We start from the raw sequence: 23,343 nt of genomic DNA, 5'->3' as shown, positions 1-23,343 counted from the left end.
ATCATTTTGCTATATCATTTTGAATACAGTTTTATCTTTCTGAAAATAAAAATATGTACTGTATTAAAACTTTGTATGCAGAAACTTATTAAAGAGTCAAAATTTTAAGGAAGGGAGCAATGTAAAAGTTACTTTTAACACAGAAAATTTAGACACTTATTAAAAAGTCAAAAATTTGGGGAAAGAAGTAATACACAAACTAATTTTAACACACACTGTTAGTATTCAGTTATTATTTAAAAATGAATTAAAATCAAAAGTACACAAAGCATACAAAAGAAGCTTATCTTCCCTACAATAAACTAAATAACTTCCACACTTACCATAAGAAGGGGAGCTTTTCTATGTGTCATTTCTGCACCCCTATCATACTGGTCAATTAGCATCACCATAAATGGTAACCACCTTTGAAATCAAAGAAGCATTTTCATTCAAAAATAGGTTACACGTTTTACACATTTAACAAATACACTTCAGAATAAAATGGAATTTGGATGGTTTAGATATCAAATTATATCTTAATATGCCAATTACCTTGGTGTAGCTTCATCATGAAGAAGTTTCATACATGCAGCTGTTGATTCCAGGACTTTGATAATTAGATTAGGTACTCCAATTCTTTCCATTTCCCTTGCACATGTTATAGGCATTTCCTAAAATTAATTTAAATCAAACTAAAAAATTTAGCCAAACTATAGTTCATAATGGAAGAAACTTGCATAAAGGAAAACTGAACATCATGCATAAATTAAATTAGATATACAAATAAACTCCTCGGGGAAAAAAATAATAAATAACCTCAACGATGAGAGTAAACAAATGAAGTCGCACGGCTAGTTTGGATTCCAAACGGAACCAAGGAAACCTAGAACCTATGCCCCAACCTTTACGCTCTTCTGGTATGTAGTCTGTAGATAGATGATGAACCATGCGGCCCATAATATGAAAAATCTAAGAATAAAGAAATGTAAAAATATAAGCATAAAATAAGGGCATTTTATCAATAATACTTGGTAAGACTTCTGAAATAAAAGAAGAAAACACAGCAAATCAAAATTTGAAAATAAGAAAGTAAATAAATACTTACATAATGACATTTCCTTAAGAACAGTTTTACAAATAATCGAAGTCAAATAATTTAATGACATGTTATTTTCAAATATTCACGTCATAATTAAACAATTTCTGGAAAATATAAATCCAATGAGGGGTATGTGCTACATAAAAGTATGCTCACATATACATTTCTTTTGAGTTTCTGAATACCTGTTTATAGAGATGGGATGTCAAAACATGCAACTATATACAAAAAGTTCCAATTCCTACAAAGTCCTGGCTGTGTCAGCAGTCTACAAAATCCTGGCAACATAAACATATTTTCCACCAAATCCAAAGACAATCATTGCAACACTAAGCATCATTCACATTAATGATTTTAAGCAAACATTCAAGATTTCAAATCTTATCCCTGTATAGCAAAACTTTTTTTTTTAATTTCATGAAATCAGATTGTAAACCAAGTAGGAAAACGTTTTTCCTTAACTGCAATATCTGGCAGTCAACTCTTGTATCATAAAGCATCCATGTGTTGTTGAAAATATAAAACACTAACAAGCCAATTATCGGGAAACAGATCATTACACTGGTGGAGCTTGTTCTCAAACCCAAAATGCAAGCACATGGCTTATTACACTAACATTTTGTACTTCCAACTTTTCTGCATGCTAATCAAATCTGTTGCAACTGACAGCTGAATGTCATTATACCTTGCAATGTACTATTAAGGCCCGTTTCCACTACTGCGTACGAACACGTTGTGTCAATTGAAGACACACCTACAGCATCCGTAAAAGCGTTCCCACTGTCGTGTATCCATAGATTATTTTCACTGTAATATTTGGCGGCCAAACAACCAGTTCGCGAGTTACGATGCTGAGCACCTGAATTTTTCTCGCTTAAGCAAGTATTGTTTGTTTTGGATTTGATATGGATCCTGACGTAGAACACAGAAAAGTTTTGTTTACTAAATTCAATGAATTCATATCTCTTTTTATAGAAAAAGTTATAAAAATAAGCTTTTTCTCTTTATATATACACACACATTAGGTAAAGAAAATGGAAATATTTAATTAATTCCTGCGCTTCTGCTGGAGAGGACTGAATTGAAAAGCAATTTTTATAGTAATTTTTTCTTAACAAAATTTTTCAGGCATTAATACTGTCTCATGTTAATTGGTAATGAAAGTTTAGAGCCGTGAACATCCCAAAGTCTGAGCACATGTATGTACATTCACATAAAAGTGAAACGAAAAAATATATATACATATATGTACAATGTACAGTGCTTCAAAAGAATAGTTAATTGAATTTTAAAAAAGTTAAATTTAAATAATTCTCTTGCACCTTCGCTGCAAGGAATGAAATTTGAATTTAACAATCATTTATTCGTAAAAAGCAAATTTAAAGTTAATTAAATTTAAATGAAATTTAGTGCAAACAAATAAATGATTAATTATTGCTGCAAACTAATCAATTATATTATAATTAGTTTGCAGCAATAATTAATCATTTATTTGTTTGCATTAAATGTCATTGAAATTTAATTAACCTTAACAAATATTCTGTATTCGTAAAAAGCAAATTCAAATATATATTATATGTACAGGGTATGCTTAAAATTTGTATTATATAATTTTCAAAAATTTTTGCGGGGAAAATTTAAATAAATAAGAGTATAAATAAAACAATATAGTTAATGCATATAATAATAGAAACAAATTATAAAACACAAATATAGATCACATTGGAACAAAAAGCTAAGAAAGTTGCAGATAGGGTGCAAAAAGAGTATGGGATTTGAACTCACGACCCCAAAGGGTAATCCTTGTTACCGTCAGCTTTACCACTAAACTAGCATCACACGGGAGTCGTATGCATAATTTGGCTTATATACATCATCAAGTAAATCAATTCTTAAAACTAAATATTTTGGTCCTATTTCAGTGCACTATTGTCTAAAAAATTCACCAGAGTTTGTTCTTAAGTTTCTAGTACATTTTTTATAAAAAACATTAGGTTTAAAGTGGTGTTCCGATTGAAGTTAAATGAGCTGCTAAAAATATATTTCATGTGCAAATATATGTTAGCCAAAAAGAGATATTTATAAATAGAAAAATACAAATTTAACATACTCTTTAATGAAGTGGAATATTTAAAAGGCTATCAAATTCAATTTATAATTAACGTTTTTAGTTTTTACCTGTTTCAAAAGAAAAAATAACAAATTTTTAAATCATATCTAATTTACTATAGCAGTTTGATATAGTCAGACATTCATTTTCATTAAAGGTAAATGAGTATGCAGAACTAGGAAATAATTGTTAGGACAAATTTTGCTATTTCATGGACTTGGAATTATAATTTTTACTGCTGATTTTCTGGAACTGAATTTCTTGAACACCTGACTTTATCTGCAAAAAAGTACTGTTGTTGCAGTTATCTTACTTTTTTTAGATAAAATCAGCTGATTGTTGTCTTTTTCAGCATGCAGATTTCTTACTATAATGTTAATTCAGAAATAAGTAATTTTTAGCAAAATATTCTTTCCTTAACAGAGCATTTATCGCTACTTCTGCCACCATTAATTTTTGGTGACTACACCTGATTCCTCCTTTTTTTACCATGTGACCCCCAACGCATCCACAGGCATACGGATAGATGTTGAACTTCATCCTTACATCATCCGTCACCGCACATCGACCGGATTGCAGATGTTAATCAAAGTGAATTCGCTCGCTGATTGGAGAAACATATACGCAGCAGTGGAAACAGGCCTATAACATGGCAACTCAGTTTCAGAATAAAGTGCCCATATTTGATGCCTTAGAAGACTTCACAATCAGTAACACATCAGCACGCAAAGGAAACTACTTATGCAAGAACATACACGACATTAGATTTTTCACCAAGTTCTGAAATAGAACTTTTCTTGCAACATAAATAGTTACATTTCTCTATCCCAGTTTCATAATCTTTACATATCATGAAGAAAGACAAAAGACAATTACATCTCACTCAATAACCAGATACTGATTTTTAATTTCAAGAGGATGAGGATTAAGAAGCAGACATAATAGAGTCACTTAAAAACACTTTCTCAACTCATCAATGTTACAATATTCTATTCTCCATTTCACTTGCCACATTTATATATTATCTTTAACTTAAATAATAATTATTTTCCAGATTTTGCTTTTTCACTCAAACTAATTGAAACACCCATTTCAGAAACTTCTTTAAAAAAATAAAGCAGCATTGTCAAAGATTAACACTATGAGGAAATGAGAGGTCTGTTTTTAAGTCTTGAAGAAATATCAAAACTAAATAAAGTTAAAAAAATGTATAAAATTGACAAAAACTAGTAAAAAAATTTTAAAGTGCAAAAGCACAGATGCTCAGAAATGCGGTTGTGGATATCACCTCTTCGTTCAAGAAAATGCTTCCGAACTTAACTGCGAGTAATGGCTAAAATAAGGCAACAAGAGATAGTCTATGAAAATACATAATATCTAGTTTCTAATAGCCATGAACTACTGTATTACGTCTTATCTTTACATCTTCAAGAATACGAAAAAATATTTACTTAAATTACATGATGTATAATAATGTGTTAAAGTAAATAACTACCATGTGATGTAAGTAAATTATTTTTTTCCCATTCATGAAACCTAAGTATGCACATATGCATAAGATACAAAATTAAGAGAACACATCTTGTCACCAGAATAAACCATACCTCCCTAATAAAACGATCAACAAGAAAGTTATCACACCAGATTTCTCCGTTTCTCTCAGCAACAGCTAGTAAAAGTTCAGAGACCCTGTGAACTGTCTCTGGTAAAGCATCTGATAACCTCAAGCAGGCTTCTGCAATATATTCTGTAAATAAATCCAGTGTCTGAGTGGAGAGTGGTTCTTCTTGCTGCTGCTCAAACTCAAGTTCCTTCTGTTCATCTGTTTTATTTGGTTCATTTTCCACCTAATAGAAAGAAAATTTGAAAATATTCTATTTAGCATAAAACAAATAAGAGATAATTTTTTACAGCATTACATGTTGACCAACCAATTATTATGACCTAAAACTTTTACTGTAACTTCTCTTTGTTTCTCCTTACCTCACATTCATAATGAGAAATGATAATGAGACAAATGAAATCCGAGTTGTACCTCCTCATTTTGCAGAAAATAAAAATTACCTATTTCATATGCAATTCCTGTCATTAAAAAAAATGCTAGTTGGAACATTTTCTATAAAATCATCCCCAATAGTCTGACGACTTCACTTACACAATGATGGTCATTTAAAAATACCTTTGTACTTACGTTATTAATGGATTTGTGGTAAGTCCCTTTGTTAAAACTTTTGATCACTCAGATCTGATTCTTTCCCACTAGAAAAAGATTCAACACTGTTATAAATATCTTTAAATATTCAAATCCTTTTTTGATTCCACTTTTCCCTTATACTGTAGTGTTGTGCATTTTTTTACTTATGTATTTGTTTCTTTAGGACAATAATTTCAGGGTTTATTTCACATTTATTCAAATTTGTGGCCTTCTGTTTTGCATTTAAGTGCTTATTTTCCATATAGAACTATAGATCTTTCATTTCTGAGGTCAATATTTGAATTGTAAAAACAGCTCAAGCAGGACACAACACTCAGAAATTCATTCTTAACAGGCCTTGGCGGCAATTTTTGTCACCAAATTAGTAACAATTTTCTCACCAAACTTGACAACTTTTTGGAAGATTCAAATAAACCTATTTTGAAAGCCTTGTCATCAGATGTTTCAAAATCCCATCCTACAGTATATAAGTGCAGGCCCAACTGCTATGCAGCCTGTTCTTTATCAGTTGCGAGACTTGGCAGTTAGGTGAACCGAGATTTGGAGTTTACTCTGCAAGTGATTTAGAGACTTGATGTTTCTCACGTATTACAGGGAAATTGTTTAATATCTGCATTCTCTTTGAGCTTACTGTGCCCACATCACTAATTTTGAAAGTTAATTGATAATTTCTTTCTCCTTATGTGCAGTGATTATTTTAAGAAATACCAACAAATCCACAGCTTGCAACAACTGGTGTCATAATTTAGGATTTATTAGAATTTTGATAATCAGGAATCAGAAGAGCAATTAAGAGCGATTGTAGAAATGATGTCAGCCAGGAAGCAGTAGCAGCTAAAGTTGCTGAAATGAAGAAATCAACAGAAATGAATTCTTCAGAGATGAAGAATAGAAGTGTTGCCAGAATGAGAAAATGACTCATTAGTACTTACTGCAATAAACCCCCCCCCGGGGGTCGACGTAGAGAATTCTGCGAAGCTACTGGCTAGGATCTGTACCTAGGCAGTCTTGGCCACGGGGGTATAAAATTTATAAACTTGGTGGTTCTGAAGGCTCTGGGAAAGGTCACTTATTGGCCGGCCTCGGAGTCTGGCACGTCCTAGCGCAGCGTGGTGCTAGTAACCCGTGGGGATTTCCCCCGGGGTCGCTGGGTAATGTCCCGCCGCGACGGGCTCGCCCGAGCGACTGGCAGGAGCAATTGACGACCGGTGCTGCCTGGTGACGTATCCAGGTGGTGCGCGGCTCTGCTGGAGGGTAATAGTGGAGGTTGAACCTCCACGACGTGCCCGAAGGCAGAGTCGACCTGTAGTGAGCTAGTTCTCGGAACAGGGAAGCCCACAACCTATAGTTACTGCAATAAAGAAGAGTAATGCCAAAATTACAGGAAAAACTACCAGTGCTGTAAATGAGAAAACAGGGATATCTGAAGAACAAATTCCGAGATCTGCAAATCAGGAAATCACCAAGACCAGAGAAAGAATTTCTGCAGTAAATCATACTTGAGAAAACATTCTCAGATTAGGAAATTTCTAGAACTGGTTACATCTGTAAATAATCCCTGCTAAAACTTCCATATCTGATTTCTGGCTCATACTGGTATGAACAACATTCTCGTTATCTTATCGATTAGCTTCAAGTTCTCAACATATGGTGTAAAGACATCATGGAAAGTAAACAAACACAGTTTGGAATGATTTCACAAGCATATCAAAGGGATTTGCATGGAGCTTTAAACCTGGCAGCCTCCTTGTGAGTGAACACAAATGACAATCCTACAGTATTTCCACTTGACAAATGCTGATGGTTTGGTTAATGTGTTCGATTTTGTTGCTATGAGAAAGTTTTCTCAAGCATTATCACCGACTGCAGCTTAAGATACCATAACAGAAGGCAGGAGAAATCCTTCAAGAACTGCCAACTGACATAAAAAAATTAATGTACCTAGCCTTTCCAGACTGTGGTCAGGAAACTACAGATACACTAAGTCTTTAGCATTTCACAGATATTATCAGACATCCTGAAATTTAACAGTTTATCTAATTAGCAGACAAAGAACTGAAAAGTGCTCTATTCTATCCCATGAAAGTAAGAACTGCATAGAAATCCAGCAGAACAGACTTTCATTTTGTAAGGGCTGTTAACTGGGAAGAAGAATTGATACTTTTAAGGACGATGGAACTCACAGTGACTGGAGGTGACAGAAGCATTCAAGGCTCAAAGGAACCATAGGAATAAATTAAAAGGTTAGAGTTGCAACAGCCAAGGACACTTAGGAAGTGCTGTCCTATGCATAAAAGGACTTGTGTTCTAAAACTAGGTCAACGCAAATGCTCTACAGCATTTTATATCAAACCATGTTTAGTTATATTGTTTTCGCCCTCAATCAAGCCAGATGCGTAAAAACATTGTCCGTTTTCTGCACATTGCATAATTCTAGCATGCGTTGCAGCAGAGTTTTAAATGGAAAATCCAAAAGCTAATTTTCTTCATGGTTAGATTTTTTTTTTTTTTTTTTAAATTGAGATAGAAGAAAAATGCTAGTCAAAGTGCTTGTAAAACTTTTGCTCAGTATAAAAAAGTGTTTATTCTGATGACACAAATCAAATGTGGGTTGAGAAGTTTAAAAGTTGAAATTTGAGCCTCAATGATAATACCATGTCACATAGAAGTCATACATAATTTGCAGTTTTTTTTTTTTTTTCCCCAAGGTGGTACCATAATTAATTCAGCGCAGCCAATGCGCACTAAAATGATAAACTGGAATTTTCTTAAAACAAACATGGAAAAGTCAGAGAATTTCATTCTTCTGTTTGAATAGCAACCATGTCTTCCTTTACAGGGTGTTGTCGTCCAGAGTTCAGATCTTTAATTTCTAGTAGATTTTGTATTTCTACATTTTAATTGCTTTCAGTTTTAATCTTGCATTCTGTGAAAAAATAGACTTAATTATTTAATTTACTCAATCCCCCCTCATTTGGATGAGTAACTCTTTTCACTACCGGATTGCTTCTTCGTCCTCTGAGTAAGTTTTACATTACGTTCTCAGTTTGTATTTTTGCATTTCTACTCTATTTCAGTTTAAGTTAGTAAAAAGTGTCTAATTAAATTCTTTTGCTTCATTTGAAATTGGAATTTTTACAGTGCCAGTGAGAACTTTAAAATTTTCACATCAACTGTTATAATTAAATACGTTAGAATAGTTAATCAGCTAATTTTGGATACAGAAATGCAGTGGTTTTCCAGTAGAAGGGGGACTTCAATTGACTCTGACGTATCCTCCTCTTGATCACATTACGTTAGGAGTGATTGAAAAACCTCTCTCTCTCTCTTTTTTTTTTTTTTTTTTTTTTTTTTTAAAGATTCCTGTATCTCTTTTTCCTGGATTTTATAATTTTTGGTTTTAGTTTTACACTTCTTTAATTCTTATTCTGAAAGCTCATAGAGTATTTTGAAATTTATTGGTAAGGAATTTCACTTGTTTTGGAGCTTAGCTTAAATTTCTTACTTTTGGTCCACACAGACACATACACAGAATGTAATATTTTTGAAGTGCAGTGGTTATGGCACAGTGGCAGGCTGGGAAGACGAACAGACAATGCTGACACAAAAATGAATTAGACCAATTCAAAATCTTTATTTCCATGCATATAAAATCATCTCAGTAGATTTTTATACAAACATAATGAAATCTGATACATTTCTATGATTCAATCATAATAAAATATGATAAATTTCTATGTAAATTGGCTTTTAAAAAAAATGACCTGGGCAAGTTAAGCAAAGGTAAAGTGATGCAATGTTGACAGAGCAGCAGTTAGGGAACGGAAGATTGATGCAATTACCTCGCAAGCGGTATTTATACTAAATCTGAGGTATAAGTAAAGCTAATCTGTGATTGGTTAATGTGAGGTTGCTGCACAACATACAATATTCTGAATTTGGGAGTACAGATGAATTTAGGGGGAGAGCACCAAACGTAGAATGTTAATTTTGAGGTCGCCGATTGTTTTTAAAGCAGCTATTGTACTTTGTTATATATTACATATATATATATATATATATATATATATATATGTAATATATATGTAATATATATGTGTGTGTGTGTGTATATATATATATATATATATATATATATACACACACACACATATATATAATCCCCAATTTTACTATTAGAGTAGTTGTATTCCTCAAGAACTTTCAAATAAAGTATTTTCTGAACTAAGAAAACTTGCGTTTTTGCATAATAAATCGCCATTCTCTTCAGCAATCATCACTTGTATCACAAAATTAATTATGTCTAAATAAATTCCTTTTTTAATTACATGAAAGAATATAATAATATCCTTTAAAGTAATTGTTAGTGCATTTGAAATATTTCCATTCACTGAGAGTGCAATACATTTTAACAAAATTTCAGCACAAATTAGTTAAAATTTAATTTTAGATGCATAAAAACATATACTTACAAAGGAAATTAAATACAACACATTCCATCTATGTAATAAACAGTATCAGAAATGAAATTCTTTGATTTTTCAATGCAATGTATGAAATTTTTCAATGCAATGTATGAATTTTTCCACCATTATTTGTGATAAAATTACAGCAGCATCATAGTTTCCAAAAGTATGAAAGGTAAATCAGGAATGGAAGTTATTGTTTCCAAAATAGTGATGGGGGATCATGTATATCTATCCTATTAACTAACATATAATTATCAAACAATCACCTCAGTAATATTATGACATTTACTAAACTCTAAAAGGACTCAGAAACTTTTACTACAAGCATATATAATACAAATTAAATGTAATTTTTTATTAGAACTGAAGATCCCCCCCCAAAAAGATGTTTAGAACATTTAAGCAAAGCAATAGAAAAAATACTAATAAAATATTAGCACAAAGCTAGATTTCATGTTTTAATTCTGCAATTTTTCAACACAACTGAATTTTTTTTCCCCAGTAATTTTTTTTATGTTTACTATAACATAGCTTTTGGTCTTCGACTGCTCAATAACATCTGGCATATCATTAAGAAGTTATATTATTATTCATCACACTTCATTTTATTTTTATGGCACTATAAACAGTTCATATTGTTGCTACAGAATTTTCCTCAATGTTTTTCACCAACATGCATATATTAACTGAAAAACTACTTCCTACTGTGGCATTGCCATGTGATAAAATTAGAACTAGCTTTACAACACTCCAAAGTTCTTCAAAATCTGAATTATTGACCAAGTCTTTATACAAGTTATCAAGTTTCATTGCAGCATAGTTAACTAAACTTTCTTTCTAAACACCCTTACATTTCTTGATTAACAATTCTTCAAACTCCACTTCTGATTTATCTGAAACTGTGGAATTTATCCATTCACTTTCATACAGTACATGCAGTAACTTGTCCACCCTACTCTCACATAAAAATTCATTAGGCATAATAAGCTTAGGACTAATGAAGAAATGTATTTGACCAAGCTACAGGGCGATCAGTGGTGAATAAGCCCCGATTTCATAATTAAATATCTACAACAAAGATCAATAGAATTATGCGGTAAACTGTAGGTTTACTAGCAAAACTGCAGAACAAAAGTTTAGAAAATTTAGTTACGAAAATCGTTAAGAGATAGCACTCTAATCGCAATGACCTATCAATAGCCTTTAAAATTTGCTTCGAAGTCGAAAGCGATCAGTACGACTGTTGGCTAGTCAAAAGAGGTTAGCGTAGAAAGTGAAATAATGTATTCCATTCAATGTGTTTTTTTCGTTCCGGAATTTGAAATTAGAACACAGTCCTACGGCAACACGTTGCAGTTTTCAAAATCGATCCAATGTTCCAGTTGGACCCGATGCGAAAACCATTCGCATGCTCTTCGTGAAATTCGAACGGACTGACAGCGTGGCTGATGATCGAAAGGGAAATGTTGCGCCTACGCAAACTGTAGTCACTCCTGAAAATGCAGCCAAAGTTTCTGGAATTGTTCAGCAAAATCCTAGGAAAAGCATCCAACGGAGTGCATCAGAAATAGGTTTGAAGTACACGAGCATGCAAAAAATATTAAAAAATGGCCTATAACAGTTTCCAGAAAAATCCAAAGTCATCAGGCCAAACCCATGAAAGCTGTGCAACAAAGGGTTGACTTTGCGAATCAGATTCTTACAATGATCGACAACGACAGATTTGATGTGAACTGCATCTGGTTCACAGATGAGACACATTTTCATTTGAATGGAATCATTAATAAACAAAATTGGAGATTTTGGGGTTCCAAAAATCCTCATTTGTGTGCAGAGAAAGCACTGCATCGGCTGTGGCATGCGCCAGAGGTATTATCGGACCCTTTTTCGTACGACAAACGATAACTACTGAACGTTACGTTACAATTTTGGAACAATTTGTCAGCACTCAAGTAGCGTTGGACAGGGTTGCCACTCAAACAGGAGAATGAAATTCCCTGACTTTTCCAGGTATGTTTCAAGAAAATTCCAGTTTATCCGCATAATGTACATTGGCTGTGCTAAGAGGTAAATTAATTATGGTATTACTTGTACTGTGTAGCAAATGCACTTATATATTCAATAAATCCCAGAGGACATTTATTCTTAATTATCATTGGTACACGTTGTTTGATAACTTTGTTTACTTTTTCGCTTAAAAAACTTAATAATATTACTCATGATCATTCCCAGTTCAACACGAGGCTAATCCGGTTCTTATAAATCACAACGCAATGCTAAAAGTTAGGTTAGATTTTAGGTAAATTTAATTTGTGTGAAGTATATTCTTAAAAGGCACCTTAAAACTTGAAAACACAAATATTATTATAATAGGAGTTGTTTTCTCCACTGAAGAAATTGAGATTAGAATCTGCCCAATCTGGAATAAAATAAGGCTCTTTTTGCAGACATTCTGCAGCTAAATGAAAGAAAGAAATATATTTAATGATATTTTTTTACTAAATTGAGGTATTTTATATTTATTTCGCAGCATACATTAGGAAAAAATATGTGCAATAAATTTCGTGATGTCATCATACTGCTAGAATTAATTTCAGGATTATGCCAGAGAAAATTTCCTGAAATTTGGAAATATTATTTACTAATGATATATAAATTTTGAAGGAAGAAGCAACATTAAATGATATGACTAACATAAAAATAAAGACAATTACTTAAAAATTTAACTAGAATAATCAACGATATTTTAGCGAATATAGTTATATTACATAGTTATCCTAGATGATTGATTACTATTTTTTTATTTTAATGCAAAATGACAAGGTATTTATTAAAAAGAAAAAAAAAAAAAAAAAAAGAGGTTGCGGTACAATTTTAGTATTACGATACGGCCTTTGCATGATTTTGAAAATTGTCGCCAAGAACAAAATGACCCGTTTACTGCTCATCATCATGTCGCCAAATCCCGCTGTACCATACATGGAGCTTATTCTGACCAAAGAACGTCTATGTAAAAAGCAGAGGGAAAATTTGCCAAGGGATTTGACGACGGAACGGCCAGAATTTCCCTCTCCGCGATGTGTACAGGAAATTGAGAAACACGTGTTAAGAAGAAACGTTCTTTGACGAAAAAGAAAACTACGAAAATCCGTTTTTAAATTATTGCGAAAAATCCAAGAAGAAACGTTTTATCAAAGAACGTTTTTTGGATTTTTTGCAATAGTTTTAAAAACGGATTTTCGTAGATTTTTTCCGCTCCCCTCAAAATAACTAATCCATGAATTAATTTACTTGCGCCAAAAAATATTTTCTTTTCCTTTAGAGTTTAAAGAACTTTTAAACGATATTCATTTTATGAACTCTTGATAACATGACCTTCGAACTTCGACACCGGTTTCTTGCTTTGGCGACAGATATATCGCACATGCACAGCTGTTTCCCGCTATGATGGAGCGGAGAAACGTCTGTTGCAGAGAGGTTTTCCTTCTTTACATTACATATTTTTTTTATTCTAACCTTCATGGTACCGTATACTAGGATTAAACCCATTTTGTTTTATAAGAGAACAGGTACTTTCTTTAGTTCATGCACTGCACATGCAATTCTTGAGGTTACTGGATACCAAAAGTTGCGGGAAATTAGCTTTGCCTTTCTAAAAAGACAATCAAATTGGAGCTGTGAAAATTGATTCTAACTTTCATGGTACTGTATACTACAATTAAACCTATTTTGTTTTATACGAGAATAAGTATTTTGTTTAGTTCAACTTCCAATGCACATGCGATTCTCTCAATTCTCGAGGTTACTGGAAACGTAAGCAGCTGGAAACTTGCTTTGCCATTCTAAAAGACAATCAGATTGGAGCTGCGAAAATTGGCTCTATGGCAGCTGCCCGAATGACACTCACGTGATACACAATTCGCCAAAAAGTTATCCCTTCCGACGCCGGTGCAAAACTCGCCTTTTTTGGCGGGATCGTTGTATGAAATTCTCCGACTTTTCCAGATTTTGACTAAAACACTTAAATTCCCTGACTTTTTCCAGTTTTCCAGGTAGCGTGGCAACCCTGGTTGGAGGATCGACCAGGTATTGTCGTGTTTATGCAAGATGGGGCTCGACCACATCGAAGAGATAGTTTTTTGCTTTCTTCATGAATACTTTGGAACAGAGTAATTGCGTCAGATTATCCGCAATTTACTGACACAGGAATAGCTTGGCCTCCATATTCTCCAGATCTGAGTCCTTGTAAATTCTTTCTGTGGGGTGCATTGAAAGACACTGTCTATCAAAACAATCACGTTACTCTAGACGACCTTGAAATGTTGATTGGTGTTGCATGTGATTCCATTTCCATCGAGACATTGCAAGACGCAATGTAAAATTTCATTGTCCATTTACACCACCTCATTGTTTCGAACGGTGAACATTTTGAAAAATATTGTATTTTGATTGCAAAGGCTGCTTTTTTTTTTTTTAAGACTTATTTCAGGGAAAGAGTTTTCAGTGCAGAGCGCCATCTATTAACGATTTTGATAACTAAATTTTCTAAACTTTTGTATACCATTTTTACAGTTTTGCTAATAAAAGTACAGTTTAACGCATAATTCGATCGATCTTTGTTGTAGAGATATTTAATTTTAAAATCAGAGCTTATTTGTTGATCACCCTGTATACGAGGGCCATCCAGGAAGTAGATTACGTTTCCCTCTGTGTCCGCTAGGGGTGGGGCTAGCACGGCCATCTTGGGGTCAGAGCGTTGCGCAGCTCAGTCTGCATCTAGCCGTGCTAGTGAGAGGTTCGTGCTGTGCTCCGTTCAGATACTGTGACGGTTTGAAATGTCTGCGTTAATTGAAAATCCCGCGAGCTGCGAGGTGCGCTCAGTAATAAGGTTTCTGACTGCAAAAAACTGTAAACCGATAGAAATCTATCGGCAGCTTCGTGAAGTGTATGGGGACAACATTATCACTGAAGGTGGAGTGCGTCAGTGGGTCATAAGATTTCAAAATGGCCGAACCAATGTTCACGACGAAGATCGAAGTGGGAGACCCAGCATAGTGACCGCTGAACTTCTCGAAAAAGTCGATGCTAAAGTCCGTGGAAATCGAAATTTCACAATAATGGAACTTTCTTTGAGTTTTCCACAAATTTCGCGAAGTTTGTTGCACGAAATCATCAGCGAAAAGCTTGGTTACCACAAGTTTTGTGCAAGATGGAAGGCAAGAAGAGGTAACGAAGTGGTTGAAGGCGCAGGCGGCCGAATTTTTCGACGAAGGAATTTCCAAGCTCGTACATCGCTACGATAAATGCCTTAATTTGTATGGTGACTATGTAGAAAAGTAGTATTTGAGTGTGGCTTTCATCTGTATATAATAAAATTTGTTTCCTATACTTTGTTTATTTTTTTATTCCAAAACGTAATCTACTTTCTGGATAGCCCTCGTAAATGGGCTTCTTTCATTCTTTCAACTATTTCTGATGCAAGCTTAGTCATAAAGGTTCTACACAGAGTTCTGAATTCTCTTCTTTGGATCAGATACTTTTTTTAGCTAAACCTGTAGAAGCAGCAATACCCGAATCTATATCTGCAACATCACAATAAATGGTTTGATCTGGAATATATATTTTTATCAATTATTCAGAAGTTTTGCCTTTCACAGTAAATCTCTTCTGACAAATTTGGACAGAAGATGACTTAGCATACTATGGAAAGCTGTATATAGAAATGGACACGTAAGATCAGCTGTCCAAAATGATTTTAGAAATTGATGTAGAACTCCTCCAACAGAAAAGAAAGAATAGATTTTTGCCAAACAAAGCTTCTGTTTAACAGCTTCCCTCAGTCTTTCAACTTTCGGCAGTTCCAATGACTATAAAGTTTCTCACATGAGGAAAAATATCAACAGCTGTCTTTGCACCATGCATGTATTCACACAGTCTTACTTCATGAAAATTTAGTGGAAAAAATCATAAATTTAGTGATGGAAATAAAAATAATTTCCTCATGACTTATTTGTTGCTTGTGACTGATTTCCACACCATGTCACTAAGCACCATATTTCTTTTTTTTTTTTTTTTTTTTTTTGCCAAAATGTGCATCTTGCCATGTTAGGAGCTCCTTCAATAAATTGCAACTATGGACTCCACTGAACATTGAGATAATAATCTGCCCAATCTCGATTACAAAATGTCTTTCTGCAGACATTTTGAAGCTAAAGGAAAGAAAGAAATTTATTTAATGATATTTTTAAATAAATTCAAATATTTTATATTTATATCATGGCATACATAACCAAAAATATGTGCACAGTACAAAGTCAGAAATCCGAGCTCATCGGGACTTTGACGATTCCGGATTTGGGATTTTACCGAATATTAGATCAGCAATTTAAATCTAGTAAAATGGAATATAGAAATTATAAGATTAAAAACAAAAAATCATTATTTATGAAATATTTATTTGTTTACATTATTAAACATTTCTTTCAAAGTTGTTCAAAGTTGCTCCGATTTTTGTGCTAATACTTTCTCTTTAATTCTGCAGACAGACATAATCTCTTGTTCAGTTACACTAAAGTCCCATAACTGCTGTTTCTAATTTGTCAATCGAAATTTTCTCATTTTCAGTAACTTCTCAGTCACTTTCTTCACTATAGGCAGCAGTATTTTCTGGATCTAGAACTATAATAAGGATTTCTGCATTCATTAACTGATTGATGATTGAGAAGCATTGTCATCACAAAGAAAGTTTTTTTTTATATCACCTTCATTTATTAGTTTTTTCACATTTCTTTACAAAATCCATTAACTGGAAAATTTCACCTTTGTTTGCGAATCTGAAAACCTTTAAAATTCGTGGCCATCATTTTAACTACTACTTTCTCTCTAATTCTGTTGACAGACATAATCTCTTGTTCAGTTACATTGTTGAAGTCAGATAATTCTGACTAACTTGTCAAATGAAATCTTTTCATTTTCAGTAACTTTTGTGTCTCTTCACTATCAGTAGCGGTATTTTCTGGATCTAGAACCATACTGCAGATTTTTCTATTCATTAATTGATAGATGAGTGAGAAGCATTGTCATCACAGTGAAAAACTTTTATAGCTTCATTTATTACTGCTTCTCCACATTTCTTTACAAAATCCGTTAATTGGAAAATTTCACCTTTGTTTTGCGATATCCAAAAACCTTTAAAATTAGAGGCTATCATCATCAAATTTAACTATCCTAAATTATACATATTTGGTTATGCATCATGAGCTTGGCGACTAATGACAAGTTGCTCCGTTCGTACACTGAGACAATTAAGCCTGAATTTTATTAGTTATTTATTATACTTATGTCTATTTCTTACACATGCTCAAGGCTTATTAGAGTTCCGAATAAATAAATTCCCACATATACTTTTATTGAGGGCAGGCGCTAGATATTTTACTGCCTGATGCAGTCTCTGTGGGTCCTAAATTCTGCTACTCCGTGCGGCAATAAGAGCCCTGGCGTTAGTTCTGGATTTATGTGAATAACAAATCAGTTTTTCTAAATGTGTTCTTTGAGTCTGAGTATCATCAATAAAACCTACTTTTAGGATATGGAAAGAAATTTTTGGTAAAATTTTCCTCATCAACATTTTTAAGCACATTTAACTTAAATTTGTGATTTAAGTTAAATGTGCTTAAAAATGTCAAGCGTAATGTCAACACAAAAATTTACTATATTCTTTTATTATTCAAATACCAACATAAAAAAATTGTTTAAGCATTGCTACATGTCTCATTACTCAAGTTCTCACGTTTCGACAAACATGAGGTGATGAAAGTATAATAAATAATGATCCGCCAGGTTAGAGTCAGATCAACGATGTATCTATGTGGAACGTTTTGGTTTGAGATGCAAGCAAAAAAAAAAACAGATATGCAGCAACGGAGCCCAATTCCTGTTTGTACAAATTTATGCTAAAATGTTTGTTTCTTCAATAACAAGGTATTTTATTTAGTGAAATTATGAGTCGGTACTCTCCATGTTTTTTTTAATGCACGGAGGGGTGGGGGAAATCAAATGCACATGTGTAAAACTTAGGAGAAAAACGGTGGTGGTGGTTTTTGAGGTCTGGATTTAAGATCATTCCGGATAATGGACGTCCGGATTTTGGACTCTACTAAGTTTCGTGACGGTATGTCATCGTACTGCTCGAATAAGGTTCAGCAGTATGGCAGAGTAAACTGCCTGAAATTTGAAAATATAATTAACTAATAATTAAATTTAAAAGGAGAAACCAACATTTAATGTTATGAATAACATTAAAATAAAGTTAATTAATTAAAAACTGAATTACAATAATCAATGATAGTTTCACGAATACAGATACATTAAATGGTTAGCCTAGATGACTGGCAATTTTACTGCAAAATGACAAATGAGACATTTATAAAAAAAAATAGTTTATAAAGTTTTGTTTTTGTCTGAGGAGCAGAGGAAACTTGAAAATTTCAAGGGAGAGAAGGAATGATCACTTATTTTTACTATACAAAGTTTGTAGCAAAAGGAAAAGCAAACATTATATTTAACACATTTGTCTCACAATTTGGTCGTAAATTTCCCTGCTGCTTGTTTCCTCAAAGTAAAATTTTGAATGCAGATTATCTAAAAATCAAACCACGTTCTGAACAGATAAATATTTTGGCATTTACCAAAGTTTTTTTTTTTTTTTTTTTGTGTGTGTGTGTGTGCGTGCGTGTTTTTATTATTGTACAGTAATACAATTCAAAAACATCAATAGACTTCTTTTCACTTCCTAGGACACATTCCTAAGACAAATGCGCTGCATGATGTCTTCGGAATTTAACAGGCAAATACGATAAACTAACCATACATTTAAAAAAATTATTCAATAATGTGTAAAAATGAGTTTAACTTACCAGATTTTTAAATTGGAAACAGAAAAATGAGCTCTCTAAATGAGCAGGTAAAGTTTTCTTTCCTTGAACATGTACTGCACATGCAAGCCTCTGGATTCTGGAAGTTACTGGAAACCAAAGATGCTGGAAACTTGCTTTGCCTTTCGGAAAGACAACCTGATTAGCACTGCAAAAATTATTCTACGCCAGCTCCCTGAATAACACTCCTGTGCTACATAATTTGCCAAGAAAGTGATTGCTACCAATGTTGGAGTGAAAATTGTTTTTTTGGTGATTGCCATACGAAATTCCCCACTTTTCCTGAGTTTGACTAAAATATTTAAATTCCCTGACATTTCCTAGTTTTCCAGGTAGCATGTCAAACCTGGGAAGGCCTACTACAAGAAGCTATAGCTGAAAACCACATTACACCGTTCTGGAACTATCTGATACACTAAATACCACAAAAGTACAGTACATGATGATTAATACAAAAATTACAAAAGAAAGTTTAAAAAGTTGCATATATAATTTCAAATTACACAAAATTCTTACAAAATGAAAAACAAATATTACTTGATTTGTCGACACCAAAACATTCTCTCCTAAAGACATTGCTATTGCTCGAAGCATTTGATCCTCTTCTGACATTTCCCAATCCATTCCTAAATTCTAGTTGGAAAAAAAGTTTATTAAACAGCACATACTTTAAGCGGAAAATGCTAAATTTAAGATTCACAGTGCTTATTTTGGCACATGAAAATACTTTCTCCAGGATCAGGCTATTTCATAAAAATTAACATTAGTGTTAAAAAAGGTGTGTATTAAAAATGTGTTATGCCCCTACAGTATCTAAAAAAATTAACACATGTAATTCAAGTTTTATATTACCCATTTAAGTTAAACACAATATGATATAGCACAATGTTTTCCTTTTTAAATCTATGATTACTACCTAGTATCAAACAAACTTCACATAAGTGAATTTCCAGAATATGTAATTTAGTTTAACACCTAATACATGAAATCGCAATGAATTAGAACATAATACATGTAGTTTGAGCATTTTTAAGACTATAAAATAACATTATAAACTAAAAATCAAGGAACACTTATGTTTGCTCACAGGAAAACTCAACAAAAATATTTTACAATTTCAAAACACCTCACAAGAAATTCACATGTGACATTATTAATGAGCAGAAATTAGAAAACTTTGAGCTGCTTTTAAGATACACTAAGCTCAGTAGCAAACTGTTACAAATTAAAAGAAATATTTTGCATATGAATAAAAGCAGAAACAAATTACCTCTGATAATATGATTCTAGACTCTAAATGTTAGACACTAACTCATACGTTTCACACCGCTAAAACCAGATGCATTTTTTTTTACTAACTCAATGGCAGCCAGGTAGTTTTCTTTTTCCTAAACTCTTAATTTTTCTTTGTCATATATATTGAAATATAATTAACCACTGCACCTGTGATTGGACTACAGATACAAGTGTACTGCATTTATGCAGCTGTTCCAAAGATATTACAATTCTTAAGTTATATGGCTTGTCAGCATGTGCGTCAATGGCACAATCTCGCTGTGATGCTGTCTGAACCATTCACTTATCACTTTGTCATGATCTTCACTTTCAGCATAACGAATGAATTTTTTTTTTCGTTATTCGTTGCAAGCTGAGTGTCAAAATCAACAAAAAATTCAGAAACATCCTTTTCTTGTTATCTTATGTCATATGCAGTTGACCTTCCAATGCCATACTCCTTACATTAATTTTGAGACGGATATACCTTCATCCATCACTGCAGCCATTCCACATTTCGTTTAATGGACATTGAAACATGCTTTCTCTTTATAGATCCTGCTACAGCTCCAGAATCAGGAAACTCTTTTCGACATGATTGCAAGCTGAAACTTTAATTTTCATCAAACTGCTGTAAATAAAAACAGCTTGCAAAAAATAATAAAGCTGGATTAAATCAGAAAGTTCAGGAACAGTGTAATCTCCTACATTGGCTGAAATTACTTAGAATGAGTAAAGTACACTCACTTCCAAAACTTAAGAACAAAGATGTAAAATGCAAAAAATCAACAAATACTCTTTTGATTGACACAAAATTTGGCAGAAAAGTAGCATATATATTTATGCATAAAACAAAATCAATAATTATATACAGAAATGAAAACAATATTAAATTTTTGTAAGTTATCAGATAATGACATACTAGGGATATAACAGAATTATGTATGAAGTGAAAATAAACAGCATAAAATGAAAAAAAGGACATTAACAAGGTATGTTATCCCCCTTCATCTGTATAGAAAGTTTACACCTTGTGACCATGCTTTCAATTAATGGTCAACCATCGCAGAATTAAACAATCACCATTCTTCTTGCAGAGTAGTTTCCAGTTGAATAAGAGTGGCTGGAGGTGGGAAACGTGAAGATACAGCACGGCCGAGAGCATCCCAAAGATTTTCAATGGAAATAAGGTCGGGCTAATATGCTGGCTATTCCATACACCCAATCCCTTCACTCTCCATGTAGTCATCAACGATGTCAGCTCTATGGGGACGTGCATTATCGTCCATTAAAACAAAAGGAGGGCCAACTGCTGCAGCATACAATCTCAAAATAGGTTCTAGGACTTCATCTCGATACCGGACATCCGTCAAGCAACCCCTTTTAAAGATGTGCAGGTTGGTGCAGTATCCAAATGAAATCGCTGCACACACCATAAATGCTTTCGCCTGAGAATGCGCGATGCTCTGGGACTGATTGCGTGTTTGTTGTTCACACCATATCCTTCTATGCTTTTCATCTGGCTCCAGAGCAAATCTTGACTTATCAGTACACATGACATTGCCCCAGTCAGACACATTCCAATTGATATGTTCCTGGCACCACTGTAATTGTGCCCCTCTTGATTGAATGAATAGAGGAACACTAACTCGAGGTACCCGGTGTACAGTCCATTCATTTGTAATTTTCGGCATACAGTAGCTGCAGATATCGCCTTATCACTGGATGCTGTAACCTGCGATTCCGCTTGGCTACAGTAGCAATATATCGATCTTCCTCGAAGGTTGTAACCCTTAGGCGACCGGCTACAGGCCTTCGGACAACTGTCTGTGTGGTTTGGAATTGTTTCCATACACGTGAATTTACAGAATGATGAATGCCAAAGAAAAGAGCAACATCTGTGATCGACTGCCCTGCTTCAATGCGCCCCACAGCACGCCAGCGCTCAGAATCTTCCATTCGTCTTCTGGAAGTCATAGAAACATGCATGTCCTGAAAACAAATTGTACGAAAGTTTTAAACACCTTTTATCAGAACGTACAATCAACTTCTCCAACCCTTCATAAAACTGGCTACTTCTAAGACTGCCTTTTTTGCATATTTCTTGACATGAAAGCATGATTGGCTGTTATCTAACATATTTGCATACTTTCATCTACCTCTGCAGCGAATTGCATCCTCTTCAATTTTGATTGGCTTTCGGAAATTAGCATTTTCCTTTCCGTGCTTAACTTTTGAAAGTGAGTGTATAATTTTGCCCAGCTTAATAGCATCCACTATACATTATTGGCTGTGTATCATGAGATTGGGGACGAAAGACAAGTTGTTCCATTAAATTTTGTCTTGCTTCTATCGCCCAATGAAACAACTAAGCCTGATAATATTAGTTAAGCGCCTAAGTTCTAAATTTTTGCAGCCCATACATTTTGGATAACAGTGTCTTCCCTGAATCATAAAAATATTTTCATACTTTAATTTTGTTGCTCGGTGCTACTCTAAATTCCGAAAATCTTGTCTTTGCTAAATTCTGCCTCCCGGTACAGCCATTCGAGCTCTGGTGCTGGTTCCGGGTTTATGTGAAAAACAAATCAGTTATTCTTAATTCAAATATCACTAAATGTAATATTTTGGCCTAAAAATATCATCAACAAAATCTATTTTTAGCATATGGAAAGAAACTTTCGTTAAATTTTTCCTCGGCAATATTCTTTAGTGCATTTAAATCTGTAATCATTGCCAAGCATTAGAATGTCAGCATTAAAAGGTTACCACACTCTTTGTACTAACATAAAAAAAAATTGTTTGGGCATCACTGCATTCTTCAACTTGTCATGTGCTGATAAACATGCGGTGATGAAAGTAAAATACAACTAATGATGTGACAGTTTGCCGTCACGGATATAAAATATTCGTAGGAGTAAAATCAACGATGTTTCTATATAGAATGTTTAGGTTTGAGATGGCAGCTACAGCGCCAAATTATTGCTCACATATATTTATGCTAAGTTATCGTTTCGCAATAACGAGGTATTTATTTAGTGCTCAAAGGAAATCAAGAATCGGAACTCTATACATGTGTTATCTATCAGGGAAAAGTCAAATGGGCATGGATAAAGCATTTATTAAAAAGGCTGTTGGCGGTTTTGAGATCCTGATTTTAGAACATTATGCATATCGGACAGCCGGATCTCAGACTTTGTACTGTATTTAAGACACAATAACACGCCGAATAAATACTAATTCAGAAGTCAAACAACAAA

The 23,343-nt window shown here is 33.6% G+C and overlaps 1 protein-coding gene across 2 annotated transcripts in view; it reads right to left on the bottom strand.

The window, feature by feature from the left end:
• The window catches only part of HUWE1 (HECT, UBA and WWE domain containing E3 ubiquitin protein ligase 1), a 595,188-nt gene that overhangs the window by 340,521 nt on the left and 231,324 nt on the right, over positions 1-23,343 (bottom strand). For both annotated transcript variants that reach the window (XM_085806998.1, XM_085806999.1), the window contains exons 35-39: positions 19,346-19,441; positions 4,796-5,038; positions 799-951; positions 535-653; positions 324-405 (exon numbers count right to left, since the gene is read on the bottom strand). In XM_085806998.1, the coding sequence (XP_085663124.1) occupies positions 324-405; positions 535-653; positions 799-951; positions 4,796-5,038; positions 19,346-19,441 (693 nt within the window). The remainder of the gene's footprint in view (positions 1-323; positions 406-534; positions 654-798; positions 952-4,795; positions 5,039-19,345; positions 19,442-23,343) is intronic.

The sequence above is a fragment of the Stegodyphus dumicola genome, chromosome X1 (assembly GCF_044657685.1).
Source record: "Stegodyphus dumicola isolate Sdum_Otavi_A_Nest chromosome X1, ASM4465768v1".
Taxonomy (NCBI): domain Eukaryota; kingdom Metazoa; phylum Arthropoda; class Arachnida; order Araneae; family Eresidae; genus Stegodyphus; species Stegodyphus dumicola.
The sequence above is the reverse complement of the archived record's forward strand: the minus strand, read 5'-3'. Positions and strand labels throughout refer to the sequence as shown.